At 47.3% G+C, this 25,821-nt stretch overlaps 1 protein-coding gene across 4 annotated transcripts in view; it reads left to right on the forward strand.

Annotated features, from left to right (window-relative positions):
* The window catches only part of ACSL5 (acyl-CoA synthetase long chain family member 5), a 93,788-nt gene that overhangs the window by 41,921 nt on the left and 26,046 nt on the right, over positions 1-25,821 (forward strand). For all 4 annotated transcript variants that reach the window (XM_063962566.1, XM_063962569.1, XM_063962568.1 and 1 more), the window contains exons 6-14: positions 1,696-1,795; positions 3,953-4,131; positions 6,493-6,525; positions 9,261-9,312; positions 11,704-11,777; positions 16,293-16,370; positions 16,817-16,951; positions 20,093-20,227; positions 22,548-22,643. In XM_063962566.1, coding sequence (XP_063818636.1) covers positions 1,696-1,795; positions 3,953-4,131; positions 6,493-6,525; positions 9,261-9,312; positions 11,704-11,777; positions 16,293-16,370; positions 16,817-16,951; positions 20,093-20,227; positions 22,548-22,643 — 882 coding nt within the window. The remainder of the gene's footprint in view (positions 1-1,695; positions 1,796-3,952; positions 4,132-6,492; positions 6,526-9,260; positions 9,313-11,703; positions 11,778-16,292; positions 16,371-16,816; positions 16,952-20,092; positions 20,228-22,547; positions 22,644-25,821) is intronic.

Raw genomic sequence — 25,821 nt, forward strand, 5'->3', positions numbered from 1 at the left:
CATTGTGCAGATCGGCTAGGCCGTGACTACTGCAATATCGAGAACTAAAAGTTTTTCTTTTTGGCAGATCCTTCAGGTGAATGCAATTAATGAAACTTATTAGTAATCAATTTTACCCCCCTTTTTCCCCCTCTTCAGGTTGGTTTGAAGTTGGTTTGAAGACGATTTGGCTATTTGGGTGGTCGGCCACTCTTATGTATACTGGGCCGCCAAGTTTGTGGCCTCGGAGGGGGCTCAGACGTTGCCTAGAGCTCAGGGTGTTAGATGGCTTGGCTGGCGAGGGATGATGTGGAGCGAGCTGAGGAGTAGGCTAGTCAGTCAGGCCAGCAAGCATGGAGTCCCTAGGGTCTTGGTTGTCCATCTAGGTGGCAACGACCTGGGGAAGAGGACATCCTTGGATCTGCGGTGGGCCATGATACAGGATCTAACAAGTGTGGCCGCAGCATGGACCAATTGCGTATTGGTTTTCTCCTTGATGGTGCCAAGGTTGAGTTGGAGGGGTGTGGCGGATGGTCGCCAGATTGATGAGGCCCGAAAAAAGGTGAATGGGGCGGTGGCGAAGTGGGTACTGTCCCACGGAGGCAAGGTAGTTCGCCACCCTAGGATTCGGTTCAGAGACAGTCACCTTTTTCGGCCTGATGGGGTACATCTATCCAATGAGGGGATGATGTTTTTCCTGGAGGATCTGGGTTTCGTTTTGCAGGAGTTAGGGTAGGTTATGGTGGCGGTGCGAAGACTTTGGGGATGAGTCTTTCGCTGTTGGCGGAAAAGAACGGCAGTTTGTATTTGTATGGTAAGCTGTAGTGTTTTACAGTTTGGTGTGGTTTAGGTGCACTCACCTCCATCGACTTATTGGCCGCTTGACCACCCGTCCGGGAAGGCAGCGGCAGGGCACCCATCAGGGTGGGTAGTCACTGTGGGGGTTGAGTTGTCACCTATTACCGTTTTTTTGATAGTTGTAGTAAAATTAGGATGGTTTCGAATTTTTAGTATTTTACGGTTAGTTTAGGTTAATAGAGCCGTTCTTTTTGCTGCCACCATATGCCGGCTGGATCGGCATCTTAATAAAATTTTCTATTACAGGTTTGCTATTGGTTAGGGTCAAATAAATAGCTAGCAATTTTTCTGCCAAAATTCAAGTCTCCGTGTCTTTATTTCTGGGTTTGAAGGTAATGAATGCTTTACTTTGAAGGAAGGGGGTCCACCAAATATCACTAGGATGTTTATGTATACTTACAGTACATGCTGACATGTGATAAAAAAATTTCAGTACTTTCGATGAAAATTAATACATTTAGGTTTTACTTAATTTCTTATAAAATGGCGATATCCTATATAATAAAAGGCCAACGCTGCTCCCCACCTCTATGGGGGGATTTCAAGTGTTTGCGCGCCAACGGCCACTAGATGGCGCCCGAATGAGTAATTCAAGTGTTGCTCCGTTCGGCCGCACAGATCCGCAAGTGCTGACATTACTGTTATGTTGTTCCGTCATTTTGACAGGCTGATATCTAGTGAAATTATAATTATGGGGACTGATTCCTGATAATTGCTAAATATGCCCCTTAGAGAGGCTGTTCAGAAAACATTTAATAACTCATATATGAAATATTTGGGAGGTGAAAGTCTCCCTTAAAGTGATATATAAGTAAGACCTTAAACACTCTGTGCACCTGTTACTCTTCCCCTGCGCAGGTGGTGATTGCTGAGTTGGCCTGTTACTCCTACTCTATGGTGGTGGTTCCTCTTTATGACACACTGGGACCAGAAGCCATTGTGTTCATCGTTAACAGAGGTGAGTGTGCGGTATCACCGTCACACTGTTTTATAGTATTTCTATTCTCATGCATCCATCACAGTGTGTCAGCGCTACATTTATGTTCATTTATTAATGATTTAGTAAGTCTGACTGACATGAAATTGTGAAGAAGTTTCCTGACTAAAAGACGACTTCTCATTTACAAACTCTGCTTACAGAAGCCACTGGCAAACACTAGACACATACTCACGGCAGGTTCTAGAACAAGTGTAGCCAAGGGCAAAAATTTCCTTATAAATATGTGGCTGTCTCTCCTTCATAATTCTTATATAGAATTTGCCATCTGCATTTTGTACAAGTATAATAAACAATTATTTTGGGATTAAGAGTTTACTCTTAAAACAAACTACTTAGTAATAAAGTTAATTCTTGCTGCGTTGTTATCATCTATTTTCTTCCCCAAAGTAAAAATCCAGGCAGTAGGTAGTTTGAACTATATCTCACCTCACCCAACACCTTGACCGTCTGTGCATGAATTACCTTGCTATGTACTGTATAAGATGCTGCAAATACGAATCTCTAGCTCCACCCTCTACACCTCCCCTTAACTTTTACTCGCTCCTCACATTCAAGCTACTCACATGCACAGCGCAAACCTAACTATGACAGTGGTGTAACATGGAATCCTTTTTATAGTAAAATAATGTTAATGAATTATGACTAGAGATACGTTGGTGCACATTTGGAACAGTTCGTTGAACCTGGGTCCATTGGCTAAATGTGGCTCTGAAGATGTCTATTGGTAATTTCTTGAATTACTCTATCTGATAACACCAAAATAGCCTTCCAGTGATGTACATAACTACCTATATTACAAGTCTCTAAAGCATTGCTGCAGGCAATATATGTCACAATTCAAGGTTGAGTAGGATGTAAAGGTACCTGTATACCTCACTCTCTGAAACACTGTAGCAGGCAATATGTCTCACAATCTCTCTTATGGTAGGTACTTACCTTGCCGATATTGCACGTTATGTCGTTTCTGGATAAATTGGAACACTATATCATGCATATTGGGCAGTGTATATGCCCGATTGTGCGTTCCCATGGGTTGCATGCAATATCTTCTGCTCAGCCGTGCTGCATGGCCCATCACATTTGACCCGGGGCATTTGACCCGGGTGCAATGAAGGATGGAACAAGGGATCATTCCATTGTTCATTACATCATTCTGGTGTGTAACGGTACCGTCGATATGATATGTCGGCCCGTCAGCCAGTATGTTGGCTGGGTACACATTGGCTAGGTGTGTACCCACACTTACTTTAAGATATGCAGGACTAGGCACCTATAGGCCTCACTTATTAGAAGTTTATTAGGAATGCAGTTTGTCTTACTAGCTATCCTCTACAGGCGTACGAGTTAGATTCCTTCTGTAATTACAAAGTCCAGAAAGACCAGTCCCAGCCATAATGGGATCTATTTACTAAGCCTTGGATGGAGGTAAAGTGGATGGAGATAAAGTACCGGCCAATCATGTCCAAACTCTCATCTTTCAAACCCAGCCTGTGACATGACAGTTAGGAGCTGATTGGCTGGTACTTTATCTCCATCCACTTTACCGCCATCCAAGGCTTAGTAAGTAGACCCCCTCAGCGCACTCATGCACAGGACAACATTCTCTCTGTGAAATGGTACTGCTCAATCTCAGTGTATCTAGGAGCTGATAATGCATGATTTTCTATCTCCATAGCAACCCAGCCATTCCAGCTGAGTCAACTACTAATTTCTTTTCACATGGACCCTGTCTCCGCCATTTTTCTGACTTTAGCAGTAGTGACAGACACAAGCGCATAATGACAGCGGTGCTGGGTGTGCAGTGCATACAGGCCCCCGAGTCAAGGGTGTCCCACACTGCCCATCAACTCCACTGATGCTGCAGAAATCACCAAGAAAATGGCGCTGACTCCAATTTCCTGTAGACATGCGCATGCACAATAAAAAAAAAATCATTGGGAAAATGGTGCAGTCTCCATTTTCCTGGAGCTATGTCTACTCAGTCTACTCAGCGCATGCTCCAGAGAAGAGGTCTGCATAGAGACTACATACAGGCCCCCTCCTCTCTTAACACCCCCCCTGTGACGAGGGCTACATTGACTTGTGTATAACAGTCTGCGTTTTTGTGTATTACAGCTGACCTCTCCGTGGTGATCTGCGACAAAGCCGACAAGGCTCTAATTCTTCTCAGTAACTGTGAGAAAGCTCTAACCCCAGTGCTGAAAATCATCATTCTAATGGAGGAATTCAGCGACGATCTGAAGGAAAAGGGCGCAAAATGCGGAGTGGAGATTCTGCTAATGAAAGACGTTGAGGTGATTGGGTTTATTCTGGAAATACACAAGAGATTGCACAGGGAGAGAGGGGCGTGAGTGTACATTACAAAGTGACTGTGAAAGTTTATTGATGGGCAACCTGAGAGGCTTCAAGGGCCCAACTAAGGGGCCACACACAGAGCTTTATAGTCTTATTTATTTATTACCAGTTATTTATATAGCGCACGCATATTCCCTAGCTCTGTACAGAGACTATTTGGCCACTGCCCTAGTGGAGTTTACAATCTGGTATATTCCCTACCACGTGACATGTACACACATACAGGCCCTCATTCCGAGTTGATCGCTCGCTAGCTGCTTTTAGCAGCCATGCAAACGCTAAGCCGCCGCCCTCTGGGAGTGTATATTAGCTTAGCAGAAGTGCGAATGAAAGGATCGCACAGCTATCAAAAAAAATTTTGTGCAGTTTCTGAGTAGCTCCAGACCTACTCCCAGCTTGCGATCACTGCAGACTGTTTAGTTCCTGTTTTGATATCACGAACACGCCCTGCTTTCGGCCAGCCACACCTGCGTTTTCCCTGGCATGCCTGCGTTTGTATCTGACACACCTGCGTTTTTACACACACTCCCCGAAAATGGTCAGTTACCTCCCAGAAACACCCACTTCCTGTCAATCACTCTGCGCCCAGCAGTGCGATTGAAAAGCTTCGCTAGACCTTGTGTGAAACTGCATCGTTCATTGTGAAAGTACGTTGCGTGTGCACATTGCGCCGCATGCGCAGAATTGGCGATTTTTTTGCCTGATCGCTGCACAGCGACCGAAAACAGCTAGCGAACAACTCGGAATGACCACCTTAGTACACACTTGGGTTAATTTTGTCGAGAGACAATTAATCTTATTAATAAACATTATGATAATTGTATAAGACTGTTCATTTTCACCAGGAATCATTCAAAATCTCCAGGAATCATTGTAAATGTGATAATAGATTTTTCTGTTTGAAATGAAGTTATCCATATCTGTGACTGACTGACATATACATGTCTAACTGACACCGAGGAGTCTGACTGGCACATACGTGTCTGATGGATACAGATGAGTCTGACTAGAACATATGTGTCTGACTGGCATATACTGTACGTGTCTAACTGACACAAAGGAGTCTGACTGGCACATACATGTCTGATGGATACAGATGAGTCTGACTGCAACATATGTGTCTGACTGGCATATACTGTACGTGTCTAACTAACACAGAGGAGTCTGACTAGCACATACGTGTCTGATGGATACAGATGAGTCTGACTGACACATACGTGTCTGATGGATACAGATGAGTCTAACTGGCACATACATGCCTGGCTAATACAGAGGAGTCTGACTGGCACATACATGTCTGACTGATACAGATGAGTCTGACTGGCACATACATGTCTGGCTGATACAGAGGAGCCTTACTGGCACATACATGTCTGACTGATACAGAGGAGTCTGACTGGTACATAAATGTCTGACTGATACATATGAGTCTGACTGGCACATAGGTGTCTGATGGATACAGATGAGTCTAACTGGCACATATTTGTCTGACTGATACAGATGAGTTTGACTGGCACATACATGTCTGACTGATACAGAGGAGTCTGACCGGCACATAAATGTCTGACTGATACAGATGAGTTTGACTGGCACATACGTGTCTGATGGATACAGATGAGTCTGACTGGCACATATGTGTCTGACTGATACAGAGGAGACTGACTGGCACATACGTGTCTGACTGATATAGAGGAGTCTGAATGGCACATACACATCTGATTGATACAGAGTAGTCTGACTAACACATACATGTCTGACTGATACAGAGGAGTCTGACTGGCACATAAATGTCTGACTGATACAGAGGAGTCTGACTGACACATACATGTCTGGCTGATACAGCGGAGTCTGACTGGCACATACGTGTCTGACTGATACAGAGGAGTCTGACTGACACATACATGTCTGACTGATACAGAGGAGTCTGACTGGCACATAAATGTCTGACTGATACAGAGGAGTCTGACTGACACATACATGTCTGACTGATACAGAGGAGTCTGACTGGTATATACGTGTCTGATGGATACAGATGTGTCTGACTGATACAGATGAGTCTGAGTGGCACATACATGTCTGACTGATACAGAGAAGTCTGACTAACACATACATGTCTGACTGATACAGCGGAGTCTGACTGGCACATACGTGTCTGACTGATACAGACGAGTCTGACTGGTACATACATGTCTGACTGGCACACATACATGTCTGACTGATAACATACCTGCAAATGAATGAAGTGGTTTATAAAATGATTTAATGTGACAGTTAATATCTATCTAATGTCTATAATTTAGTACCTGGGGAAAGAGAACTTCAAGAAACTTGTGGTAAGTTACATATATGTATCAAGTAAATAATTCTCACAAATTATTTATAAATTAACCATAAAGCTAACCGTAAATAAGTATACAATACTAAGATGGAAATATTGGTTGCTGTATTAGACGCGCAGTAAGGGTGGAGCTTGCAGGAGCCATCCGGGTGCCGTTAGATGGTGGGAAATGTAATTTGTGTGTATGGGCAGGTGTGAAGGAGGCCTTGGGAAAGTTAGCAGGGCTGGGAATATAATAGCGGAACCAGTATGGAGGCAGTGCAAGGAGTGTGCAGGGGGTATGTACACGCAGGGGCACTGAGATGGGGCCTGGTCTTGTCTAAGGGGCTCGGCAGCAGTGTGCAGGGGGAAGAATGCCACCCCTACTTGGCACGCAATGCCACTGTGCAGTGGCCCATTGTTATTTTCTTTGTAATTTTTGGTTAATGGGCTAGGTAATATACTCGATATTGTAAATTATATGGATATCAGTTGTTCTGCACAATGTTGTTGGCTGAGTATTTGCATACAGGTCACATAAATCCGAGGTGACTTCTAACATCCAAAATAAGTTACAGTACAAGGCACATTGTTACCTACATAAGTTATAATATAGTAATATACACGATTTGACATCAGACATACAAGTGATGACATCAGAACTGACTGTTTATTATACAGATATTATTTACTATCACCTAGATATGACATACGGGGTAAATTTACTAAAACTACTAAAACAGAAAATTGGTGATGTTGCCCACAGCAACCAATCGGATGCTGTCTATCATTTCCTAAAAGGCAACAGAGAAATGATAGAGAGCATCTGATTTGGTTGGCGAGAGACTAGCAGAGACCGATACAAAGTAAAGACAAATCACTGTTATTACTACAGACGTAGAAAAAGGAAGAGAAGGAGGTTTTAAATGACAGTAAACAACACTGAGGAGGCTGTGGAGGAGAGAGTGTGTGAGGGAGCAGGACAGTGGCAGTGGCGCACCCAGGGGGGGTTTCCGAGCACCATGAGCTGCATGAGTATTATTAATGGCTGTCTAGCGTCCTCTGCAGCCTGCTGTCTTCCTGGTGGCACTTGTAAGTGCAGTAAAAGTTTACTTTATTTTAATTATAGTACATATATATCCATGTGCATACATATATACACATGTATATACATACATACATACATATAAACACACACACATATGATATATACATATACATGTACTGTATGTGTGTATATTTATATATATATATACACACTAGTTTTACGGACCCAGCATATACTGGGTCACCTCAGTCCCCACCCCCGTGATTGGCTCCACCCAGTTCTGGAAACCCCCCCCCCCATGCAAATCCTGCGTTTGCCACTGAGTGGTGGGAAAAAAACGTTGGTGCACCATCAAAAAAATGCACAAAGCCTGAACCGGAAAAAAATAAATAAAAAAAATTCAAAACAAGAAAAGGGGGGGGGGGTTTGTAGTTGACAAAAGAGGGGTAGAGAGAAAAAAAGGGGGTGAGAGGTCAATGGGGGAAGAGACAGAGGGTGACAGAGAAAAGAGGGGGAAAGACAGAGCAACACAGCAGTCAGGAGAAAGAGAGAAAGACAGACAAGGAAAGGGGTGGCATACTTACCGACTTCTGGGCTGCTCTCTCCGGGAGAGAGCAGCCCGTTGGCTCAGCAGGGGGGGCTGGCAGTCAGGTGACGCGCAAGGGGGGCGGTCCGCAGGCGGAACGGGGCCGGGCCGGAGGCGGAACGGGGCCGGGCCGGAGGTGGAACGGGGGCGGGCCGGAGGTGCAACGGGGCGTGGTTTTTGGAACGTGTCATTTAAGCCACGCCCCCGCTGTGTAATGCCACAATTACCGGCATTATACAGCAGGGGGCGTGGTTACGATGACGCGATTCAACAAGAATCGCGTCATCGCCTGCCCGGACCGCCCACTTTACTCGTTAAGTGGGCGGCGGGCAGGGGGTGACCCCCGTAAATCGGGAGACTTGCCTGCTCTTCCGGGGGGGCGGGAGGGTCACCCGTTTTTCGGGAGCCTCCCGGCCATTCCGGGAGGGTAGGCAAGTATGGGTGGGAGAAACCCCCAGGAGATAAAGAGTGATGAGGTGAGGTAAGAGTGAAAGATATGGGGGAAGAGGGGGACAGAGATAGCAAGGTCGGGGAAGAGAGACAAGAAAAACTGCGCTAGCGGAAAATGACTAATCCAAAATACTAGAACCATATATAACAATATCCCATTCGTTACACAGTGCAGTTACATCATTGTTGTATCATTCTTTCTCTGTTATTTCCTGTCCAGTTTCTAGTTTATTCTTTGTGAATGACAGTTTTTTAGACAACCACTTCTGTTCGCTGTAAAGTCTTAATTTTATGTCATAGATTTCTTCTGAATTGCAGAAGAAAATTTGATGCTTGACTGCAATCCCTCCAACGTGCCCCCTTCTATCAGGTACAAAATGCTCTGCACCTGGGCTTCCCTCTGCATTTATCACTGCCGTCACCTGTGTCGACATACATAATTGAGAGACCGATGTTTCACAACAGGGGACAGCGATCACTAATAAAGGGGGAAGCCCAGGAGCAGAGTATTTTGTCCCTGATGGAAGGCGCTGCGCTGCAGGGTCTCTAATAATAGCGTCATCCCCATCTGAGGGCCTACATAAGGCATAGATGCAGCTGGGGGACGCCGGCATAATGGATGGATCTGCAGGTAGCTATGCGGTACTCACCATGTTTCCTCTTACAGCCTCCGAAACCCGATGACCTGAGTGTGATCTGCTTCACCAGTGGCACTACAGGTACGTACACATTAATACACATCAATAAAATTACATACCTTCCAACTGCACCTTTTTTTTTATGGTCCGTACCTGCCAAAAAGGGCTTTGTACCGATTTTTGACTCTCCAAATTAACATTGAAAGTATAGGAAAGGGGACGTGACCACGCCCCTTTTTCCTGTGACCACGCCCCTTTCCTAATTTGTACTGGTTTTCATGTGTAAAATGTTGGAGGGTATGCAATTACTGATAAGTAACTGATTATATAACCTCCGTGCACCTAGGGAAAGATACTGTCATACTTGCCTACTCTCCCGGAAGCTGCGGGAGGCTCTCGTTTTATGGGGTAGCCCCCCCGGAAGAATAGGCAGGTCTCCCACATACTGCTCGCACCCTAGTGATGTGGTCAGGATGAAGAGATAATCTCCCATATTCGCGGGTCCGTGGGGTGGGGAAGGGGTTAAAAGGACGCAAATCGCGTAATTTTAGCCTCGCCCCCTTCCCGCAAACCGCAGCATTTTCCTTTGTGAAGGGTGGGGCTTGATGATGTCACAGCCCGCCCCCGCCCCCAATGTCTCCTGCAGCGTCTTCTCTCCGGGAGAAGGAGAAATTTAAAGTAGGCACGTACGTACTAAGTAAGTGCAATTTATAGGGGATCAGAAGGATCTTTCTTTGCAAGCTGGGACTGCTACCCATAGGTAAGCATCGGGGGCGGGAGCAAATGATGGCGAGTGCTCGCACAGTCAAGCTCTGAAAATGTTGTATTTTAGGAGCTTGATGAATTACAGATTCATACCTCCCAACATGACCCTCTCCAGGAGAGACAGAATGCTCTGCTCCTGGACTTCCCACTTCCCAGGTTTCCTCAGCATTATCCTGCGTCTGAAGCTTGATGTGAAAGGGGTGTACGTACCGTAAGTGCACATTATAATCATCTTGGGAGTTAATGATCAGAAGCTATGACAGAGTTTTTCTCTTTTTTTTCCACTTATACCAAATGTTTTTTTTTTTTTTAAGTCATCAAAGCTTTCCATCTTTTTATTACCAAGAGATCAATTACGCATTGGACCTACTAATCACCAGACCTCCCAACACTGCCCCAGTACAAACCAGGACAACATTTCCGCACTGCCGTTTTATGTTGGTGTGAATACATAGAGGGTAACATTGGGGCGGGGGGGGGGGGGGGGGGTGATGGGGTGTAGACTCACCATCTTTGAGCACCCAATATGCTAGGTTGCCCCCAGCACCCTCACCCTAAAAATACAGTTTTGACATAATCTCCAAGTGCTGGGAAATCCATATCTCCCCATGCTGTAAAGGGAGTTCGTTTACACTGCCCCTTAACCCTGCAAGCTACTCGGGTTTGATTCCCAAGTCACTGCACCCAGGGTTTTTGGACCCTTTTACATTGAGCCGTGACCCGGGTTAACCTGGCAATAACCCAGGCAGAAGCAGCAGTGTACAAGCAGGGCAGCCAAGAGAAATTCTGGGCCCCGGTGCAACAACATCCTGGGCCCCCCTGCCCCCACCGGAGGGGGCGTGTCTAGCACATCAGAAGCACCCACTCACAGGAGCATGACACGCCTCCCAACTAGGGCAGTAGAGAGCCTGGCTAGGCCCAGCTACTTTTCAGGGGGCAGGGCCTGATCACAGTAGGCACGAGCCTGGGCCCCTCCATCAGACCTGGGCCCAGGTAATTTGTACCCTCCCCCCATCCCCCTGTCTTGACTGTGTACAAGGGGTATTAGTGTAAGGGCTTAAATACATATATATAAAAATGTGTGCAAGTGTACCTAGAAGACTTGATGCTGTTTTGTAGGTAAGGGGTGAAAGGGCGGTTACACCAGATACTGATTTGAATTAGATGTCTCTTCTGTTCATTCACTTTGCATTTTGTTAATTAAATCTGTGTAATATATAGGTGTACTGGACTACAGGGATGTTACGGCAAGCCAACATATGAATTAGTCTGAGAAAAAGATAGAGTGAGGCTTGTACCATAGAAACTTATTTTGTTACCAAAACTCATTTGGTATAAAGTAGAGGTTTTCTCCTGCGGTCCCCAGGTACCACCAGCCGGTCATGTTTTGTGGATTTTTGTAAACATGCACAGGTGTAATCATCTAATTAGCCGGGTCAGTAATTATCCCCCCTGCTCCCACGGACAGAGATCCTCTAAACACGACCTGTGGGGGAAACATGAGGGAAGAGGATGAGAACCGTTGGTTAAAGTGTTACATACACAAGATATGAATATTATATACTGTACTGCTAAACTGAAAGTGTGAGGAGCATTACAGCCAAGCCGTATACCGATATATATTCCTAGATACACTGCCGAGAATAATCCACTGGTTGTGATGCTGGATCCACACTAATCTGTGTCGTCTCATTGTATTTCCAATAGGTGACCCAAAAGGTGCAATGCTCACCCATAAAAATATTGTTGCCTGTGCTTCGGCTTTCTTTAAAAACACGGAGGTAGGTGGCCCTCACGCAGTTCCTCTAAGCCATTGGTTTAGGTCACACACATTAATGGGTTTATATAATAATGAGGCGCTGACAGCTGTGTAAACTAATCAGAAGGGAACAGTACAGGGTATAGATTGTATTTGTAGCTTTGTTCTTATATCCAGAAGCTTTGGGGAGCCCAACCTCTCAGCATACATGCTAACAGAACAGTGCCCCCCTCCGTCCTCTGCCAGCACAGTGCCCCCCCTCCATCCTCTGCCAGCACAGTGCCCCCCTCCTCTGCCAGCACAGTGCCCCCCTCCGTCCTCTGCCAGCACAGTGCCCCCCCTCCGTTATCTGCCAGCACAGTGCCCCCCTCCGTCCTCTGCCAGCCCAGTGCCCCCTCCGTCCTCTGCCAGCACAGTGCCCCCCTCCTCTGCCAGCACAGTGCCCCCTCTCCTCTGCCAGCAGTGCCCCCCTCCGTCCTCTGCCAGCACAGTGCCCCCCTCCTCTGCCAGCACAGTGCCCCCTCTCCTCTGCCAGCAGTGCCCCCCTCCGTCCTCTGCCAGCACAGTGCCCCCCCTCCGTTATCTGCCAGCACAGTGCCCCCCTCCGTCCTCTGCCAGCACAGTGCCCCCTCCGTCCTCTGCCAGCACAGTGCCCCCCTCCATCCTCTACCAGCACAGTGTCCCCCCTCCATCCTCTGCCAGCACAGTGCCCCCCTCCGTCCTCTGCTAGCACAGTGCCTCCCTCTGTCCTCTGCCAGCACAGTGCCCCCTTCCATCGTCTGCCAGCACAGTGCCCCCTCCGTCCTCTGCCAGCACAGTGCCCCCCTCCATCCTCTGCCAGCACAGTGTCCCCCCCTCCATCCTCTGCCAGCACAGTGCCCCCCTCCGTCCTCTGCTAGCACAGTGCCTCCCTCTGTCCTCTGCCAGCACAGTGCCTCCCTCTGTCCTCTGCCAGCACAGTGCCCCCTTCCATCGTCTGCCAGCACAGTGCCCCCCTCCTCTGCCAGCACAGTACCCCTCCGTTCTCTGCCAGCACAGTGCCCCCCCCCCCCCCTCCTTCCTCTGCAGCAGTGCCCCCCTCCATCCTCTGCCAGCACGGTGCCCCCCCTCCATCCTCTGCAGCAGTGCCCCCCTCCTTCCTCTGCCAGCACAGTGCCCCCCTCCTTCCTCTGCCAGCACAGTGCCCCCCTCCTTCCTCTGCCAGCACAGTGCCCCCTTCCTTCCTCTGCCAGCACAGTGCCCCTCCTCCATCCTCTGCCAGCACAGTGCCTCCTCCTTCCTTCCTCTGCCAGCACAGTGCCCCCCCCTCCATCCTCTGCCTGCACAGTGCATCCTCCTTCCTTCCTCTGCCAGCACAGTGCCCCCTTCCTTCCTCTACCAGCACAGCGCCCCCCCTCCATCCTCTTCCAGCACAGTGCCTCCTCCTTCCTTCCTCTGCCAACACAGTGCCCCCCCCTCCTTCCTCTGCCAGCACGGTGCCCCCCCTCCGTCCTCTGCCAGCACAGTGCCTCCTCCTTGCTTCCTCTGCCAGCACGGTGCCCACCCTCCGTCCTCTGCCAGCACGGTGCCCACCCTCCGTCCTCTGCCAGCACGGTGCCCTCCGTCCTCTGCCAGCACGGTGCCCCCCTATGTCCTCTGCCAGCATGGTGCCCCCCTCCATCCAATGCCAGCACAGTGCCCCCCGTCCTCTGCCTGCACAGTGCCCCCTCCATCCTCTGCCAGCACAGTGCCCCCCCTCCTTACTCTGCCAGCACAGTGCCCCCCTCCTTCCTCTGCCAGCACAGTGCCCCCTTCCTTCCTCTGCCAGCACAGTGCCCCTCCTCCATCCTCTGCCAGCACAGTGCACCCCCTCCTTCCTCTGCCAGCACAGTGCCCCTCCTCCATCCTCTGCCAGCACAGTGCCCCCCCCTCCTTCCTCTGCCAGCACAGTGCCCACCTCCATCCTCTGCCAGCAAGTGCCCCCTTCCTTCCTCTGCCAGCACAGTGCCCCCCTCCATCCTCTGCCAGCACATTGCCCCTTCCATCCTCTGCCAGCACAGTGCCCCTCCTCCATCCTCTGCCAGCACAGTGCACCCCCTCCTTCCTCTGCCAGCACAGTGCACCCCCTCCATCCTCTGCCAGCACAGTGCCCCCCCTCCTTCCTCTGCCAGCACAGTGCCCACCTCCATCCTCTGCCAGCAAGTGCCCCCATTCCTTCCTCTGCCAGCACAGTGCCCCCCTCCATCCTCTGCCAGCACATTGCCCCCTTCCATCCTCTGCCAGCACAGTGCCCCCCCCTCCATCCTCTGCCAGCACATTGCCCCCTTCCATCCTCTGCCAGCACAGTGCCCCCCGTCTTTCCTCTGCCAGTAACAGAACAAATCTCCATAATAAACAGTATTGGGCTGAGTCAGACGCATATACCTTTTCCGGAGGGCTGTGGCAGCCTGCCCACTAGCTTACGCTAATGCGCAAATCCGCCAGGTGTCTTCAGAAAACCTGTGCGGCTGCATGTGAAAGCCGATCCCGCCCACTGTTGTCCTGTCCGCAGCATCATAATTAGTATCTGGACTTGCATGTCTGCGTGTCAAAGATCCATCTGACATAGGGCCTAATTCAGACCTGATCGCAGCAGCAAATTTGTTAGCTAGTGGGCAAAACCATAGTGTATTGCAGGTGGGGCAGATGTAACATGTGCAGAGAGAGTTAGATTTGGGTGGGGTGTGTTCTAGTGATGAGCGGATTCGGTTTTACTCGGTGCTCATCTCTAGTGTGTTCAAACTGAAATCTACATTGCAGTGTAAAAATAAAGCAGCCAGTATTTACCCTGCACAGAGACAATATAACCCACCCAAATCTAACTCTCTCTGCACATGTTACATCTGCCCCCCCTGCAGTGCTCCCGGTTTTGCCCATTAGCTAGGTGCCCCACCTCCGTCCACACACTACAATCCAGCACGAAAGTCTGCCCATGATACTCCTACCAGGCAGAGCAGATCTATGCATCCCCAAGGTCCCCACCCATTGCATGCATAGTGCAGTCCGTCGTAGGGCGGCTGATTCCATCCGCACTAAGGAACTCCGTCCATCTGCATGTATTTCATTCTGTGGCACACATACGGTAGGCTGAAACCTGCACTATCCTTCCACCGGCATTGCCGCTTGCGTCGGCGCAGAATCAACCCCTATGTATTTTCTAATGAAACAAAATACAACTGTAATTATATTCAATATATTTATACCATAATGAAAATGTAAAAAAACAAATGTTGATGGTGATGCGGCTCGGCCCTTTACATCTTGTACCATCAGCGGCTACTTGTTGTAAGCTCTTGTGCTCAATATCTGTGTAACATCGTCACTCTCCTAGCTCCATCTTGTGTGTCAGTGAATGTTGTTAGTGGAGTGACTTTACAGGGTGTATACTGCAGTTCATTTTCTACTTCCAAAGAATTAGGAGGTCTATGTACTAAGCTTTGGAGAGAGATAAAGGGATCTATTCACGAAGCACTGAAAACTGCGGAGAAGTGAGCCAGTGGAGAAGAACCAATCAGCATTGAAGTAACATTTATAATTTGCATACTATACAATCATACGGAGCAGCTGATTGGTTGCCATGGGCAACTTCTCCACTGGCTCACTTCTCCACCGTTTTCACTGCTTCATGAACAGACCCCAAAGTATCAACCAATCAGCTCCTAACTGTCAAACCAGCCTGTAATATGACAGTTAGGAGCTGGTTGGCTGGTACTTTATCTCAGTCCTCTTTATCTCCAGCCAAGGCTTAGTAAATCGACCCCTAGGTTTGAAAAGTGACAGTTAGGAACTGACTGACTGGTACTTTATCTCTCTCCAAAGCTTAGTACATAGGGGGTCATTCCGAGTTGATCGCTAGCTGAAAATGTTCACTGTGCAGCGATGATGCAAAAAAAGGTACTTCTGCGCATGCGGCACAATGCGCACGCGCGATGTACTTTCACAACAGCCGATGTAGTTTCACACAAGGTCTAGCGAAGCGTTTCAGTCGCACTGCTGGCCGCAGAGTGATTGACATGAAGTGGGCTTTTCTGGGTGTCAACTGACCGTTTTCAGGGAGTGTTCAGAAAAACGCAGGCGTGTCAGGAAAAACGCAGGTGTGGCTGGGCGAACGCTGGGCGTGTTCGTGACGTCAAAACAGGAACTGAACAGTCTGAAGTCATCGCAAGCGCTGAGTAGGTATTGAGCTACTCTGAAACTGCACAAAAATATTTGTAGCCGCTCTGCGATCCTTTCGTTCGCACTTCTGCTAAGCTAAAATACACTCCCAGTGGGCGGCGGCATAGCATTTGCACGGCTGCTAAAAACAGCTAGCGAGCGATCAACTTGGAATGACCCCCCATAGACTCCTAAATTCTAGAACATACGTGCTGCTCGCTAGGCTCCTTAGTATACTCACAGGCGCAGTAAATTAGCCTCCATGATTTGAGTTATTAGGCAGCGCAGAGATATAGGGCAATGAGATGCAGTTATCACTTTTGCACAATGTTTATTGACTCGGAACCTTTGTCGTACTGTACAGAGCACCTTTGCCCCAATGACCTCTGATGTTGTGATATCTTATCTGCCGATGGCTCACATGTTTGAGAAGGTGGTTCAGGTAAGGACTGTTCTATGCCCGGAGATAGCGTCTAGCACATTGTATTCCCATCATCGTAAACACAATAACAATGCCTATATGCTGTATACGGCTTTTTTCGCTTTTGTTATTGTCACTTTATGCTATACTTATTAACTGGCAAAAGTGCAAATAATAAATGGACAGATGCGAACCAGCCCGTAATATGTTTATGTCAGGGGGACATCAAACTTTTTGTAAAAGTGGCGTCACAAAATATTGCAGAGACTAAATAGTTGTGAATATTCACCAGCAAATGCATGAATAATATTCTAGCAACAAAGTTGAAGATTAAACATATTTTTACTCACAAATAAATTATTATTCAAGAAACAAGCTCCACAGATCTGTAGCATTTCTATTATATCTGTGTAATATATATGTCTGTGCTTTGGACTGTTGATGGTGTATCTGTGCTTTGCACCCAGACAATAGTATTATGCTCAGGAGCGAAGGTGGGCTTCTTCCAAGGGGACATACGGTTATTAACGGATGATATGAAGACCCTGAGACCTACAGTCTTCCCCACTGTGCCCAGACTGCTGAACCGGATCTACGACAAGGTACGCTGATGTGTAAAAGGGGCATTCGGGCACCTCCCACCACAATGAGGTGTAGGCCCTGAATATATGTATATGTATATAATATATATATATATATATATATATATTTCCAAATTAAGGGAGCACTCACCAGTCTTCAAATAGATCAAGGCAATTTATTTAGACCATCAGCATATAGTTTATGTCGACGTTTCGGTCACAATTCTGACCGAATTGTGACCGAAACGTCGACATAAACGATATGCTGATGGTCTGAATAAATTGCCTTGATCTATTTGAAGACTGGTGAGTGCTCCCTTAATTTGGAAATATATTGGAGTGAGATTTCTCCCTCATTGGAAGTCACCCCAGCACTTTCTTCATAAACAAACGTGAGTGTGGACCCTCTATATTTATATATATATATATATATATATATATATATATATACATACACAGTGGTTTCCCCTGTGGGACAGTCCAACCCGGTGTATGTATGTGTATGTATGTGTGTATATATATATATATATATATATATTATACCTATGTATTGCATTGTCTTGGGTCTCATTATGACTGTAATGTCAGAAAACAGGACGGGCAATGACACGCAGGTCACGGTTATTACCTATAACTATGTATAATAATTACATATTTACTTTGTATTTATGTTACTATTTATACTCATTTTATACTGAAAAGGAGACTTTTGCATGTACTAATAACTCAAGAAACTTCTATTTACTGTGTATATAACACTTATAGAAACATAGAAAAATAGAATGTGACAGCAGATAAGAACCACTTGGCCCATCTAGTCGGCCCCTTTTTTTATCCTTTAGGTAATCTCAACCCATTTTGACCCTTAATTCTTTGTAAGGATATTCATATGTCTATCCTAAGCATGTGTACATTGCTCTACAGTCTTAGCCTCTACCACCTCTGATGGGTGGCTGTTCCACTTGTCCACTACCCTTTCTGTGAAGTAATTTTTCCTTAAATTTCCCCTGAACCTGCCTCCTCCAGTCTCTGTGTATGTCCTCGAGTTCTAATACTTCTCTTCCTTTGAAGAACGTTTCCCTCCTGAACTTTGTTAAAACCCTTGGTATATTTGAAAGTTCTATCATGTCCACCCTTTCCCTTCTCCCCTCCAAACTATACATGTTAAGATCTTTTAGCCTTTCCAAGTAAGTTTTGTGATGTAGGCCATGCACCATTTTAGTTGCCCTTCTTTGTACACTCTCTAATGTATTTATATCCTTCTGGAGATATGGTCTCCAGAACTGGACACAGTATTCCAGATGGGGCCGTACTTAAACACATTATTATATTGTGTATAAATAGGGTAATGCATTTTCACATTTACTACTGCATCTGTCAAGCCGCATCTGTACTCTATCGATAAGCTTCTTATTCGCTTTAAGGGGTCATAATTATAGACATTGATATGGATGACGTCCATCTGGTGCAAATGTAACTAATGTTATGCAGGACACAGAGTGATCCAACTAAACAATAGCATGTAAATACACTGTGTTGGCGTTTGCCTTTTCTCTGCAAATCTTGCGCTAAAATGTAGAAAGTTAGCAGAAATTCTGCATTTACCCCTAACCCTGACAGCTCCGGAATTGTGAGAATACAGGGCACAACTAACACACTACAATAGAGAACTAGAAACGGGCATCACTGTGCTGCTGGGAGGGAGATCCTAGTTTTGGTATTTTGATAAATTACAGCTAAAGCGTTGGGACACATTGCAGGTACTCCCAATACCAGAGAATATTTCATCCATAAAGCATATAAATATAATATAGAAGATCAGAGAAGAATTGACAGGAATGTCTGTAATTGTGGTGGCCGCCTTCCAACACTTTACTTCACACCCCATGTACTGTCCCAGAGACCTTCTCTTCTACATGACGCTTTCACCTTGTACCACCCTTCTTTCACCAGTGATAACCCTCTATCACCATGTACCCCAATCTGTCACCATGTGCCACCCCTCTTTCACTATGCATCTCCCCAATTTAATCGGTACTGCTCCATTTTTATTTTTCACTATGTACCATTCCTCTCTCACAGTGCATCTCCCTCCTCTCTTGCACCATATACCAGCCCTGTGTTGCCATGTACTGTCCATCTCACTATGCACCTTCCCTCTTTCACCAGTATTGCACCTTTTTTTTCATTGCACCTTCTCTCTTTCACCATGTGCCTCCCCTCTTTCACCATGTGCCACCCCTCTTTCACCATGTGCCACCCCTCTGTCATCATGTAATCCCTTATCTGTCACAGTTTACCACCCCTCTTTCACCAAGTACCACCTCTCTGCCACTGTGTACCACCCTCTTTCACCATGTAACCACTTCTCTTTCACCATGTATCCATTTCTCTTTCACTGTGTACCACCCTCTTTCACCATGTAACCACTTCTCTTTCACCATGTAACCATTTCTCTTTCACTGTGTACCACCCCTCTTTCATCATGTAAAACCCCTCTTTTACCATGTGCCACTGCTCTTTCATCATGTACCACCCCTCTTTCACCATGTAATCTCTTCTGTCACAGATTACCGCCCCTCTTTCACCAAGTACCACCTCACTGCCACCGTGTACCACCCTCTTTCACTATGTGCCACCTCTCTTTCACCATGTAACCACTTCTCTTTCACCGTGTGCCACACCTCTTTCACCATGTGCCACCCCTCTGTCACCGTGTACCATCTTCTTTCATCATGTGCCACCTCTCTTTCACCATGTAACCACTTCTCTTTCACCATGTAACCACTTCTCTTTCACCATGTAACCACTTCTCTTTCACTGTGTGCCACCCCTCTTTCACCATGTGCCACACCTCTTTCATCATGTACCACCCCTTTTTCACCACGTGCCACCCCTCTGTCACCGTGTACCATCTTCTTTCATCATGTGCCACCCCTCTGTCACCATGTAACCACTTCTCTGTCGCCATGTACCACCCTTCTGTCAGCATGTGCCACCCCTTTTTCACCATGTACCACCCCTCTTTCCTCTTGTACCGCTTACTCCCTGGGACCTCTGCCTGACACATACATCAGCCAAGGGAATCGATGTTGGATTAGTGAGGAGGGGGGGGATGATTGCATTGTACATTACCAGCAATATGTGAATAATTTCCCTCAGATACAAAGCGGGGCCCAAACACCCTTCCAGAAGAAAGTTCTAGAGTTTGCGGTCGCTTGTAAGTTTGCTGAAGTCAAGAAAGGAATAATCCGGAATGACAGTATCTGGGATAAGCTCTTATTCAATAAGGTTCAGGTGAGTTACGTTTCCTAGAAGAGACTGATATACTCTCTATTATAACCAAGCTTATTATCAGTGAGCAGTTATAGTGTGTATTCTGTTTATGAACCATTACTCTACGTAGAACAAGGGAAGTCTAACACCCGGCTATAGTGTTATATGTGGCTTATACCCCTTTCAGATTAAAATACCGGGTCGCAACTGGGATTTTGTATACGAGTCCAACCTGGGTGTGATCCGACTGACTCCTTTCAGACTGGCGGCAGGACACGGCTTATTGCCGGGTCAACAACGTCACTGGTCACGTGTGCAGTGTCTACGCTTGGAGATGAGATCATCTCCCAGTGCCGGCTCTTATTATACAGTAAACAAGTCCCGGGTCGCATTGACCCGTCTACACTGCACCTCGATTCCGGGTCCTGCCCAGCACCAACACTGAACGCTGACCTGGGTTAACCCTGTTCCACTGAATCGCCCCCGGATTTTCGCAGCAGTATAATTAACAAATACTCTCCCCTTAGTCCATTGTTGATACAGTGTGGGGTAGATTTACTAAAGCGTATATTCTACAAACAGGAGGCCTACTTCACTAAGGATTGCAGTTGCAAAGCTGTTTGGAATTGCAATCCTTAGCCATGCAAATACAGGCGGAGATGCATACCACCCAGCATTTGCGATACGATCGCTATCTGAGATGCCCATCGCGACCGATGGCTGCAATGTTCATCCGCGATGGCAGGCTGAGTGAGCCTAAGATTTCTCAGCCTTGCCATCCCAGGGCAGCTTGCGAAGCCAGGGAAACTAGGTCTCGCAATGCAGTCCTTGGCCTCGCCACTCCTGGAAAACAGGGGCGACACGGCCCCGTTTTCCCGAACGTCGGCCACCCCCGGCCCCTTCCACGTTGCCTAGCATAACTAGCCGACAATCTTTTATTCTCCTGTCCCGGAAAGACCAACATGACTATATGTTCTCCCAGTTACCCAACTATGGGGGTAATTCAAATCTGCGTTTTCGTACAGCGGGCCATCAGATCCAAACTGCGCATGCGTATGCACCGCAATGCGCAGGCACGTCGCACGGGTACACAGCGGATCGCCGCTCAGCGATGGGTTTGTGCAACGGATCCGTTCGGACGGGCGTTCGCAAGGAGATTGACAGGAAGAGGGTGTTTGTGGGTGTCAACTGACCCTTTTCAGGGACTGTCTGGAAAAATGCAGGCGTGTCCATGCGTTAGCAGGGAGGGTTCCTGACGTCAATTCCGGTCCCGGACAGGCTGTATTGATCGCAGTGGCTGAGTGAGTCCTGGGCTGTGCAGAGACTGCACAATATCTGTTTGTACTGCTCTGCTGCACATGTACACAAAATAGACAGGGCCCCTCCCTCCCAAAAAAGATTGTGCCGCACTGCTCCACCCCTATGTGATGTCATACATTGTGATGTTACATATAGGTGGAGTGTTGCGGATCAACAGGAACAGCTAATGCGCAGGGAAGACGTGTTTTAAGAAATCTTCCTTGCGCATTAGACCGCTGTTGATTCACAGGTTGGTGCAGCTCTACAGGTATTGGCGGTAGGAGCCTGGGGTGGGCCCCCCTCTCTGTAAGGGCCCGGGACACCAGTCCCCACAGTCCCCACCTTTTGGCTGCCCTGCAGACAGTATACAAAATGTTATAGAAAAGTGATGGGCGTTTCTAGGCGGCGACTGGGAGGCGGCTAGTAGTGCACGCTAAAAATGGTCCGCTCAGTGGGCGTATTCTGGGAGTGTTCCAGGCATGTCCCCGCTAGAGTCTACGTTCCCGGACGTACAGGAGGCTGTGGTCAGATGGAGACACGGCACATGCCGTAGGGATGCTGGAACATCGTTTACCGATCGGCGGGTGTTAACAACCGCTATGTCTGTGAACGCCATATTGCGTCAGATAGGCAGCACAGGCGATGTCCGATATATCTACAGCTGTATCAGTGCATCTGGCTGTGTGTACTGGTGGCCGGCGTACACGTCCTGCAGGGACTGAAGATGAAATCAATGCTGGGTGGGCAAATTCAAATGGCCGTACATTACAATAAGCTGTGCCCACCGGTCTCGCCACAGGTTCAATGGCCAGAGCGGAACAGGAGCAGCTGCTGCGGACTAACAGCTGTGTCCGGGGCTTTAGGAACGAATGTGTTTTATTTTATATGGTTATAATTATAACATTATTGGAGAGATTCTTTTAACTGTTTATTTTAATTAACATGTTTCTGCTTTTTTTTTTAATACCCTGAATCTCTCTTTTCCCACAAAAAATTATTATTTTTATCCAGAAAATAAATGTGTTTTGGTTTTACCCTTTAGGAGACAATGGGCGGGCGTGTGCGGATAATGGTGACAGGAGCGGCACCCATATCAGACAGCATACTGTCCTTCCTGAGAGCCGCCCTCGGGTGTCAGGTAAGTAACGGTGGGTGTTTTCTCACCTGATAACAGAGACTATCAAACAACACACATCCTGCCAAGGAATGGAAACTTTTACATGTGTATTTATGAATGCATCAGCTGCTCTTACAGATCATTAAAGTTGTAGCTTATATTATAGTATCATTCAGAACCAGTGTCCAGTGCCGGGACCCATCCTTGGGAATAGGATACTGTACCTTGTATAATATAATAATAATTCCGAGTTGATCGCTCGCTAGCTGTTTTTTGCAGCCGTGCAAACGCATAGTCGCCGCCCACTGGGGAGTGTATTTTCGCTTTGCAAGTGTGCGAACGCCTGTACAGCCGAGCCCTACAAAAACATTTTGTGCAGTTTCAGAGTGGTCTGGACTTACTCAGCCGCTGCGATCACATCAGTCTTTTTGGTGCCGGAATTGCCGTCACACACCCGCCCTCTAAACGCCCGGACACGCCTGCATTTTCCCGACCACTCCCAGAAACCGGTCAGTTGACACCCATAAACGCCTTCTTCCTGTCACTCTCTTTGCGATCGGCTGTGCGAATGGATTCTTCGTTAAATCCAACGCTCAGACACGAGCCGCATTGTACCCGTACGACATGCGTGCACATTGCGGTGCATACGCATGCGCAGTAGAGACCTGAACGCAGCGCAACGAAAATCGGCAGCATCCGATCAACTCGGAATGACCCCCCCATGTGCAAGATAAGCATCTTAGACTGTGATTGTACATCTAAAGAGGGGTGAAAGCTGCATTGCTGGTCCACCCTCACCTCTGGGAGGGCTCCCTCGGCGGCCGCACACCCTGTGATTCCCACCCCTGCGCCCGGCCTCTTTAACTTTGGCTGCTATACAACACACAGTGAAACTTTAGATATTTTAGGTTACTTACAAGTTCTAGGTCAGAAAAAGGTTTGGTACTAAAAATATATATATTAAGTTACAACTAGCTTTTCCTGCTGAAGGCATTTCCATTAGTTCTATAGTATAAAGTGCATAGGAAGTAATATTATATTATTCAATTCCCTCCTCATCTCATCCTCCTCTTTCTAATCTATAATCATTTCTTTATAACATCATCTATACCAGGCACGGCCAAACTGCGGCCCTCCAGCTGTTGAGAAACTACACATCCCAGCATGCCTTGACACAGCTTTAGCATTCTCTGACAACAAAACTGTGTCAGGGCATGCTGGGATATATAGTTTCACAACAGCTGGAGGGCCGCAGTTTGGACATGCCTGATGTAGACCCTAATGTAGGACTGAGTCTATTGTGTGACTAGGGGGGCCTATTTATATCCAGCCTGTCTTTCATACAATGATGCCGAAACTGCAGTGTCTGCATCATTTCATATTTCCCGGCTAAAAGTATCAATAGCCAAATGCAGAAGATTCCACAGAAACATGCCGCAAAAGACAAACCAGCGCCGCAGATCGCAGTACCCATTATTCTCATAGAGGTCCACGGTCTGACCGCTATGTACCAAGCTCCAAAAAGCGTATGGAGGTAGACGCATTAAGCCTATGGAGGCATTTTTGGAAGCGAGTCTCTTGTGATCCCTCTTCCGCAGCCTCCGTCCGCCGCCGAAGAGTTTCGCAAACTGAAGCTGTGCGCTTGCGCAATGTCGGAAACTATGGAGGGGTCTTCCAAAAATACGAAATATTCTTTCAGTTTACCGGGCAGTATTTTACAGGGACAGCGCTTTATCGAAATTATTAGTCCATAGCCGGGAATAATTAATAATATAAAAAATTATTATTCCTGCCGCGATATTGCTAAAAAAAAAAAAATTGCCCCGCTTCTGCGACTTTTAATACGAAGGTCCCTATGTAACAATACAAAAAATAAGAATTTACTTACCGATAATTCTATTTCTCGGAGTCCGTAGTGGATGCTGGGGTTCCTGAAAGGACCATGGGGAATAGCGGCTCCGCAGGAGACAGGGCACAAAAAAGTAAAGCTTTACTAGGTCAGGTGGTGTGCACTGGCTCCTCCCCCTATGACCCTCCTCCAGACTCCAGTTAGGTACTGTGCCCGGACGAGCATACACAATAAGGGAGGCATTTTGAATCCCGGGTAAGACTCATACCAGCCACACCAATCACACCGTACAACTTGTGATCTAAACCCAGTTAACAGTATGACAACAGAAAGGGCCTCTTAAAGATGGCTCCTTAACAATAACCCGAATTAGTTAACAATAACTATGTACAAGTATTGCAGATAATCCGCACTTGGGATGGGCGCCCAGCATCCACTACGGACTCCGAGAAATAGAATTATCGGTAAGTAAATTCTTATTTTCTCTATCGTCCTAAGTGGATGCTGGGGTTCCTGAAAGGACCATGGGGATTATACCAAAGCTCCCAAACGGGCGGGAGAGTGCGGATGACTCTGCAGCACCGAATGAGAGAACTCCAGGTCCTCCTTTGCCAGGGTATCAAATTTGTAAAATTTTACAAACGTGTTCTCCCCCGACCACGTAGCTGCTCGGCAGAGTTGTAATGCCGAGACCCCTCGGGCAGCCGCCCAAGATGAGCCCACCTTCCTTGTGGAGTGGGCTTTTACAGTTTTAGGCTGTGGCAGGCCTGCCACAGAATGTGCAAGTTGAATTGTGTTACAAATCCAACGAGCAATCGACTGCTTAGAAGCAGGTGCGCCCAACTTGTTGGGTGCATACAATATAAACAGCGAGTCAGATTTTCTGACTCCAGCCGTCCTTGCAATGTATATTTTTAAGGCTCTGACAACGTCCAACAACTTGGAGTCCTCCAAGTCGCTAGTGGCCGCAGGCACCACAATAGGTTGGTTCAGATGAAATGCTGATACCACTTTAGGGAGAAAATGCGGACGAGTCCGCAGTTCTGCCCTATCCGAATGGAAGATTAGATAAGGACTTTTATAAGATAAAGCCGCCAATTCAGATACTCTCCTGGCAGAGGCCAGGGCTAGTAACATAGTCACTTTCAATGTGAGATATTTCAAATCCACCTTTTTCAATGGTTCAAACCAATGGGATTTGAGGAAATCTAAAACTACATTTAGATCCCACGGTGCCACCGGAGGCACCACAGGAGGCTGTATATGCAGTACTCCCTTGACAAAAGTCTGGACCTCAGGGACAGAGGCCAAATCTTTTTGGAAGAATATTGACAGGGCCGAAATTTGAAC

Source organism: Pseudophryne corroboree, chromosome 3 (genome assembly GCF_028390025.1).
Source record: "Pseudophryne corroboree isolate aPseCor3 chromosome 3, aPseCor3.hap2, whole genome shotgun sequence".
NCBI lineage: Eukaryota > Metazoa > Chordata > Amphibia > Anura > Myobatrachidae > Pseudophryne > Pseudophryne corroboree.